General features: G+C 34.9%; 1 protein-coding gene across 2 annotated transcripts in view; it reads right to left on the reverse strand.

Annotated features, from left to right (window-relative positions):
* LOC131160358 (putative ALA-interacting subunit 2) overlaps positions 1-8,115 on the reverse strand; it is a 61,102-nt gene extending 52,987 nt beyond the window's left edge. Inside the window, exons 1-2 of one of the 2 annotated variants that reach the window (XM_058115977.1) lie at positions 7,886-8,115; positions 7,357-7,529 (exon numbers count right to left, since the gene is read on the reverse strand). In XM_058115977.1, coding sequence (XP_057971960.1) covers positions 7,357-7,432 — 76 coding nt within the window. In that variant the 5' untranslated portion in view covers positions 7,433-7,529; positions 7,886-8,115. The remainder of the gene's footprint in view (positions 1-7,356; positions 7,530-7,885) is intronic. The other variant, XM_058115978.1, reaches the window with a different exon arrangement.
* Between the last annotated feature and the right edge of the window lie 349 nt (positions 8,116-8,464).

Consider the following 8,464-nt stretch of genomic DNA (forward strand, 5'->3'; position numbering starts at 1 on the left):
TATTGAAGAAGAGAGGCGACTCTGCCTAGTGGAGGAGAGAGGCATCTCCGTCTATTGAAGGAGAGAGGCAACTCCGCTTAAGTAAAGGAGAGAGGCATCTCCACCTAGTGAGGGAGAGAGGTAACTCCGCCTATTGAAGGAGGATTTGTAAAGGCTTCTCCGCCTACTAAAAGAGAGAGGTTTCTCCGCCTATTGAAGGAGCACATAGTGGAATCCTGCAAGGACGTAGGCAAGGATTGTTGAACCTTGTAAAAATACGGGTTTTATTCTCTCTTCCCTAAATTCTTTAAATTAAGCACATTTACATTTGTTCATATTTGTTGTGATTGTTAATTGCATTTGCTCATTTAGATCACATGCTTAAGTTATGGTTGTTAAAATTGTTTAAAGCATTAGCTTAAATTTTTAAATACCCAATTCACCCTGCCCTCCCCCCCCCCCCCCCTCCTTTTTCTCTTGGGACTACACCTTTTCTAACAATAAAGTAAATTTCTCACATTTTCTCCCCCTTTTTGATGGTGACAAACAAGGAACAAATGAGGAAGCCTTGATAAGCGCCCCCCCCCCCCCCCCCCCTTTTTCACAATAAGCATAATCAAAAGAATGAGCAAAGTAAAAATATTTGTTTAAGCTCAACTGTGATTAAATTCTCCCCCTTTTTACTTAGAATTCAAAAAGGCATTTTATAATAATTTTTTGCATTTTGCTTAAAAGTTGGGTTCAAGTTAAACCATATAGAAAGGAGTGAATAAGATATAATATTATAATCCCATAACCACTCAATGATGTGAACAAATACCATCAACAAATATATAATATTTTTTCATTTCTTTAATATTTCAAACAATATAAGTTAAGACAGGTTCCTAATCATGGAGTTCTTGTCGTCAAGGACCACTACCAATAGTCAATGGCGTTGCCATTGACTTTAAGGGAGCCCATAAAGCAGATGTTACTCCAATAAGGTGGGCCTAGTCTATCCTTGCAGTGTCTCCATCGCCATTAGATTGGGTGGTATTGCTAAAGACAGTCAAATTATCCACAAGCAAAACAGAGGCCAAATTCGTGAGGTGCCCAAGAAATGCGTGCAGATGATTTATTATCACGAAAAACATTTGCCTGTGCCCACTCATTTTGATTGCCTTCTTTCCAAATTATCACTCAACCATTGTAGGAATAGGAAGTAATGATTGATCCAAGCTTTGGGTGCCCTATACCCTAAATACCTAATTAGATTTTTATATGCCTTATTTTTATAAATTTAAACGAGTCAACCAACAAGTATTCAAACCAAACCCGACTAACAAGTTGAGTTCAAGTTGACCTAATATAGACAAGTCATCCTTCCCCAACTCTAATCCAATATAAACAAACACATTGTTGACTTTTTGAGTCCAATTCCTTTTTTGATGCTGACAAAGCACAAGTTACTTATGTGTGTATGTAGTGCTTAAACAGGTTTATAATATAACACACATAAGGTGACTGAAAATGGAAGTCATGAAGGACGTAAAGATCATCTCAATTTGGCGTATTCCATGGAAGAATGAAGGGCAAAAGAAGAGGAAGACATTTGTTCTTCATTTGTAATGCATTTAGTTTTTATATTTGGTCTGTAATAATGCATTTTCATGCATGATATGATTGTATGCTCAGAATGACCATAAACTGACCTTAGGGCACCCAACATGGTAAAATAAAAACTTTTTTCTTAACAACTAAAATCATACAAAAAGGTTTAAATCATTTAGGGTCAAAAATAGGGCCAAACTTGAGTTTTTAACTAGGTCCAATCGACTGACCTATTCACGTTTTAAAAACCTCAGCCGACCGACCATGCCCTGAGGGAAAAATTGTATTTTTGGTCATGTTCGGGCAACCGACCCTAAAATGAACTAAATGCCCAGCCGACCAACCTAAGAAATTGACCAAAGCCAAAGGCTCGGCCGACTGGCCAAATTAGGTCAAAAACGCCTCAGCCGACCGATTCTCAAGAACCGACAGACCAACTTTGGTCTCAGGCGACCAAACCTACGAAGGTTTGGAAAGTCGCCCAAGCCAGCAGACCAGCCCATTCCTCAGCCGACTGAACCCATTTGAAATTTGAAATTCTTGTATGTGATTAGCCGACCGACGCTAGCACTGGTCGACCGAACCTCTCGGGTTCCGATTATTTTCCAACGCTAATCACATTTAATTTTCAATTAAACAATTTGAAAAATACCAAGCGTGTCCCAAAACGGTCATATTTTCAAGAAGTCTATAAATACCCCTTCCATTAGCTAAATTAGCAACTTTGATGACTTTCAAAATTCTCTCAAATATTTTTTTAATCAAATTTTCCCCATACAACATTTCATTACAAAATTTTCTTTTGGGGCAAAATTTCTACACTCTCACCAACTCTCTTTCATTCATTCTTTGAAAATTTATTTTACAAGAGAGTATTTTATTTGGGCATTCATATCATCAAAAGCATTTTACTTTCATTAATTCTTTCATTATTTTAAAATCATTCTTGAGAGTAAATCTTGGTTCTCTCCACATGTTTTCTTGACAAATGTTTATTGGAGAAACCATCTTCTTGCTTTTGAATCTTTTGAGCTTCCATTGCAAGATTCATAAGCTCATCTTGCTTTATTGCACAAATTCCTTTTTGAGCTAAAACTCTAAAATCTCCTATACTTTGTTTGGAAAAATATTTTTGGAGATTTCATTTGAGGATTTGAAGATCTTTGAGGTACTTATTGCATACTTCATTTTTAATCAAAGATCATATTTGTGCAAAAATACCTTTGAAAGCAAAACCTAGGTTCTCTTGATTTTTATAGAAAAATATTTTTGGAGAAAATTTTATTAGGGTCAAATCTTTGAGTATTTATTATATACATCATCTTTCAAAGATTGAACATATTATTTTGAGAAAAACACCCTTACTCTACTAAGCTCATAATTCATATCATATTAGAGTGCATTTTTGAGTTTCATTGTTGTACATCTCTGCTTGTATTTAGAAGCATGTATTTTGTACAAAAATGGTTTTATGTACCGGTTGGGTTCAACCCGTAAATTAAACTGAGGAGTCTCTGCCCCGTAAAGGAGACCGGTTTGATTCAGCTCGATAAATTGAACTGGGGAGTCTCCGCCCTATAAGGGAGACCAATTGAACTCAGCCTGATAATTGAGTTGGGTTTTGGCACCACGCGTAAAGTGTGACTGGATTTTGGCTCCGCCCGGTAAGTGTAGCTGGGGTTTACCTTGCCCCGTAAGGAGCAGTTGTAACGATTTCTACTCCACCCGTTAAGTGAGTAGGGTTAGTGGAATCATTGGGGGGTATGCCCAAGGCGGGGACATATGCTGATTTGGCCGAACCTCAATAACAAATCTTGTCTCTCTCTCTCTCTCTCTATCTCATTTAATTTCTGCACTTTAAATTCAGTTTGTGTATGCTTATTCATTTATGGTTATAACTATCTTGCGTGCACACATATTTAATTTAAATGAGATATGCAGCATACGTGTATGTCATCACACATAGCTTACTTATTTCATATACACACTTTTAATCTTAAATGGGATATGATGTGTTTGTTGTATGCATATATTTAATTTGTACAAAATGTCATATATGTTTTAAATATTGGCATACTTGATTTATTAAGAGAATTGAAACTACCTAGAAAGACACTAGGTTGAGAAATACTGATGCGGGGGAATGATGAGAATGGACAAGCACCATTAAAGGATCCATTGCAAGTTCCAGATGGGCCAATCACAAGGTCAAAAGCTAAGAAGATCAAGGAAGCAATGCAAGGATTGGGGCAATGCACTTGGGCCGAGTATGCAAATTTATCAAGCAAGACCCCAACATTCAAGATGGGCTTGAAAGAAGAAGAATCAGCTTTAATCCATGTGATACAAGCTACAACGGGGAGCGACATATCCTAGTGTTTAGTGTAGACCTTTTATTTCAATAAGTATAGGCGTGTAAGTCTATTTTATGTTTATTAGTTATAGGAGTTTAGGGTTACGTTATTTGACTTGAAAATTTGAATTTGAATTTGAATTTAATTGAAGAGGTTTATAAATAGACTTGTAGCCACATTCTACAAAAAAAAAAGAACATTGAATAAAAATGTGAGGTTTTGTTCCTTCTATTGGTTCTTCAGAGAACTTGTGAACTTATCAAGGATTCTTCCTTATGACATTCAAATTTCATACCTTTGATTCATGATTCAATTATAATCATTGGATCGAGATTTGTTACTTTATACCTTCAGTTCGCGTTTCATTTATAAACATTGGGTCGGGATTTTCTATCCAAAAAATCTAAATTTTAGCTTTCTTGGGCAAGTATTCCAATATTGATTGTTGGGTTTCAACGCGTGTCGATGAGGTTCACATCATTTGGTTATTATTCCAATATTGATTGTTGGGTCTCAACGCGTGTCGATTGGAATTCGCATCATTTGGCAAGTATTCCAATATTAATTGTTGCGTCTCAATGCGTGTCGATTGGGGTTTGCATCATTTGGTATCAGAACTTAGGTTCTAAAATCAAGTTTACTATCATTTTATCTTTTGTTTCTAAAAAATAAAAAAATAGAGACGTCAGAAAAAGAAAAAGGAGATATCAGAAAAGAAAAGAAAGCAAAAAAAAAAAGAAAAGCAATATTGAAGCAACAGATACTATCACTCACCGTACTTATCACAGTTTTTTTTTTTTCTTGAATCGTGACTTTTGTAGTTTCGATTCTCTAAAAAAAAAAAAAAATCTGATTTTTGTCCTCTTCCTTTGATTCATTGTTTCTATACTATTTTCTTGCCGTTGGTATTGGTTTAAATACTACACAGATTCGAGGACGAATCCTTTTGAAGAGAGGGGGAATGATGCGGGGGAATGATGAGAATGGACAAACACCATTAAAGGATCCATTGCAAGTTCCAGATGGGCCAATCATAAGGTCAAAAGCTAAGAATATCAAGGAAGCAATGCAAGGATTGGTGCAATGCACTTGGGCCGAGTATGCAAATTTATCAAGCAAGACCCCAACATTCAAGATGGGCTTGAAAGAAGAAGAATCAGCTTTAATCCAAGTGATACAAGCTACAGCGGGGAGCGACATATCCTAGTGTTTAGTGTAGACTTTTTATTTCAATAAGTATAGGCGTGTAAGTCTATTTTATGTTTATTAGTTATAGGAGTTTAGGGTTACGTTATTTGAATTGAAAATTTGAATTTGAATTTGAATTTGAATTTAATTGAAGAGGTTTATAAATAGACTTGTAGCCACATTCTACAAAAAAAAAAAAAACATTGAATAAAAATATGAGGTTTTGTTCCTTCTATTGGTTCTTCAGAGAACTTGTGAACTTATCAAGGATTCTTCCTTGTGACATTCAAATTTCATACCTTTGATTCATGATTCAATTATAATCATTGGATCGAGGTTTGTTACTTTATACCTTCGGTTCGCGTTTCATTTATAAACATTGGGTCGGGATTTTCTATCCAAAAAATCTAAATTTTAGCTTTCTTGGGCAAGTATTCCAATATTGATTGTTGGGTTTCAACGCGTGTCGATGAGGTTCGCATCATTTGGTTATTATTCCAATATTGATTGTTGGGTCTCAACGCATGTCGATTGGAGTTCACATCATTTGGCAAGTATTCCAATATTAATTGTTGCGTCTCAACGCGTGTCAATTGGGGTTTGCATCATTTGGTATCAGAACTTAGGTTCTAAAATCAGGTTTACTATCATTTTATCTTTTGTTTCTAAAAAATAAAAAATAAAAAAATAGAGACGTCAGAAAAAGAAAAAGGAGATATCAAAAAAGAAAAGAAAGCAAAAAAAAAAAAAAAAACAATATTGAAGCAACAGATACTATCACTCACCGTACTTATCAAAGTTTTTCTTTTTTCTTGAATCGTGACTTTTGTAGTTTCGATTCTCTAAAAATTAAAAAAAAAAATCTGATTTTTGTCCTCTTCCTTTGATTCATTGTTTCTATACTATTTTCTTGCCGTTGGTATTGGTTTAAATACTACACAGATTCGAGGACGAATCCTTTTGAAGAGAGGGGGAATGATGCGGGGGAATGATGAGAATGGGATGGGCCAATCATAAGGTCAAAAGCTAAGAATATCAAGGAAGCAATGCAAGGATTGGTGCAATGCACTTGGGCCGAGTATGCAAATTTATCAAGCAAGACCCCAACATTCAAGATGGGCTTGAAAGAAGAAGAATCAGCTTTAATCCATGTGATACAAGCTACAGCGGGGAGCGACATATCCTAGTGTTTAGTGTAGACTTTTTATTTCAATAAGTATAGGCGTGTGGGCTTATTTTATGTTTATTAGTTATAGGCGTTTAGGGTTACGTTATTTGAATTTAAATTTAAATTTAAATTTGAATTTGAATTTGAATATAATTGGAGGGGCTTATAAATAGACTTGCAACCACATTCTACCAAAAAAAGAACATTGAATAAAAATATAAGGTTTTGTTCCTTCTATTGGTTCTTCAAAGAACTTGTGAACTTATCAAGGATTCTTCCTTGTGGTGTTCAAATTTCATACCTTCGGTTCATGATTCAATTATAATCATTGGGTTGAGATTTGTTACTTTATACTTTCGGTTCACATTTCATTTATAAACGTTGGACCGGGATTTTCTATCCAAAAAATCTGAATTTTAGCTTTCTTAGGCAAGTATTCCAATATTGATTGTTGGGTTTCAACGCGTGTCGATTGAGGTTCGCATCACTTGGTAATTATTCGAATATTGATTGTTGGGTCTCAACACGCGTCGAATGGAGTTCGCATCATTTGGCTAGTATTCCAATATTGATTGTTGGGTCTCAACGCGTGTCGATTGGGGTTCGCATCAAATACTGTTCATGAATTAGCATGAGCAAAAATAGATGGACTAGGAAACTTTCTAATAAGCAAATTTTCATCCCTAATCATCAATTATTTTTACTAATCACTTTTTAGCACAGTTTACGAGTACCGAGTTAACAATTTTTCCAACAAGCTTCCAAATTTGCAGCTGTTCAAAATTTTCATTTATAATTTTCCAGTAATTTATCAATCTTATAAACAAAAAATCCCTGGTCTTTAGCCATTGGAAATATTAATAGTTCTCCCTTTTATGTATATGCACATGTCAACGTAGTTGGAGCAAGTCATTGAACCTCTCCCTGTGTTCCCTCCATGATATGCATACATGATAAACATTAACGAAGAAGACCAAGGAGAAGCTATTGGTTTTTTATTAGAAGACAAAGAAATAAACACTTGAACTAGATTCTTTGAAGTTTCCAATACCAAAGAAACAAAATTCAAATTACCTTTTTGTCGCCTTGTGAGGGCGGAAATCGATCGGCCATCTATGTCGTGTGTTGAGGTACTCCCTACATCATCCATCGTATCAAAACTTCCACCCCAACTAGCTGCCACTTATTCTTTGGACCAGATGCTTCAATACCAACAGCACTCACCAACTAAATGTCATACAAGTTCCCTAAAAATAGGCACGAATAAAATCCTCATTCATGTTTGCATCGCCAGGTAAATTCAATGTCAAACTTATAAACAGCAAAATTGTAAAGTTTGGCAGCTGAGAAAATGCAAGAAACAAAAGAGAGTAAACTTATAAATTATAAACTTTGCATTGTTTTAACGCAAGGAAACTAATCTTTTCTTATCATCCATTCTTTCAGTTTGCATTTTTGGGGAAACCACGACGGCAAAAATGAAAAAAAAAAAAAAAAAAGGTTTGACATTCTATTATTTTCATCCATTTTCTCAGCAACCAAGCACAGAAGTAGCAGATAGATCAACGGAAGAATCAAATCGAATAAAGCCAGACACACATACCCTAGGAGTGAAACCTGCGTGATTACATCGACGAATGCAGCGGCGAGAGAGACGCAGGGTAAAAAAAAGTAGGAGATTGCTTTGGCTGTGGTATATTCGTATCTTTTTCAGTCCCTACGAATTCCCAGAGATAGAGAGAGGGGGAGAGAGAGAGAGAGATGCATTAGAAGGCAGGAAACGGAACAAGTCCGCTTATGAACGGGCCACACGGCTGATGGCCTGAATTATGCAAAGCCAGCTTTTACTGCATATTATTTATTCACTATCTAGAAAAAATCTAAGCCTTTGTTTTAGTTGTGCAGTGTGAGCTTTTTAAATTTTTATTTCTTTATTTTTAAAAATTATAAAAAAACAAATTAACTTTTCATTTTTATAATATTTATATATAAAAATAAAAACCAATAATTTTTTTAAAATTATTTATTAGTGGAATTTTTTTATTTTTTATTTTTTATTTTTCATTTTTTAAGTATATAAAAGGTCACCTTATTTTCTAAAGTTCAAAATTATATAAAAATATTAAAAAATATTTTATTATTTTTTAGTGTCTAAGATCTTCATATGGAGCATAGAATTTGG

Source organism: Malania oleifera, chromosome 7 (assembly GCF_029873635.1).
Source record: "Malania oleifera isolate guangnan ecotype guangnan chromosome 7, ASM2987363v1, whole genome shotgun sequence".
NCBI classification, from domain to species: Eukaryota; Viridiplantae; Streptophyta; class Magnoliopsida; order Santalales; family Ximeniaceae; genus Malania; species Malania oleifera.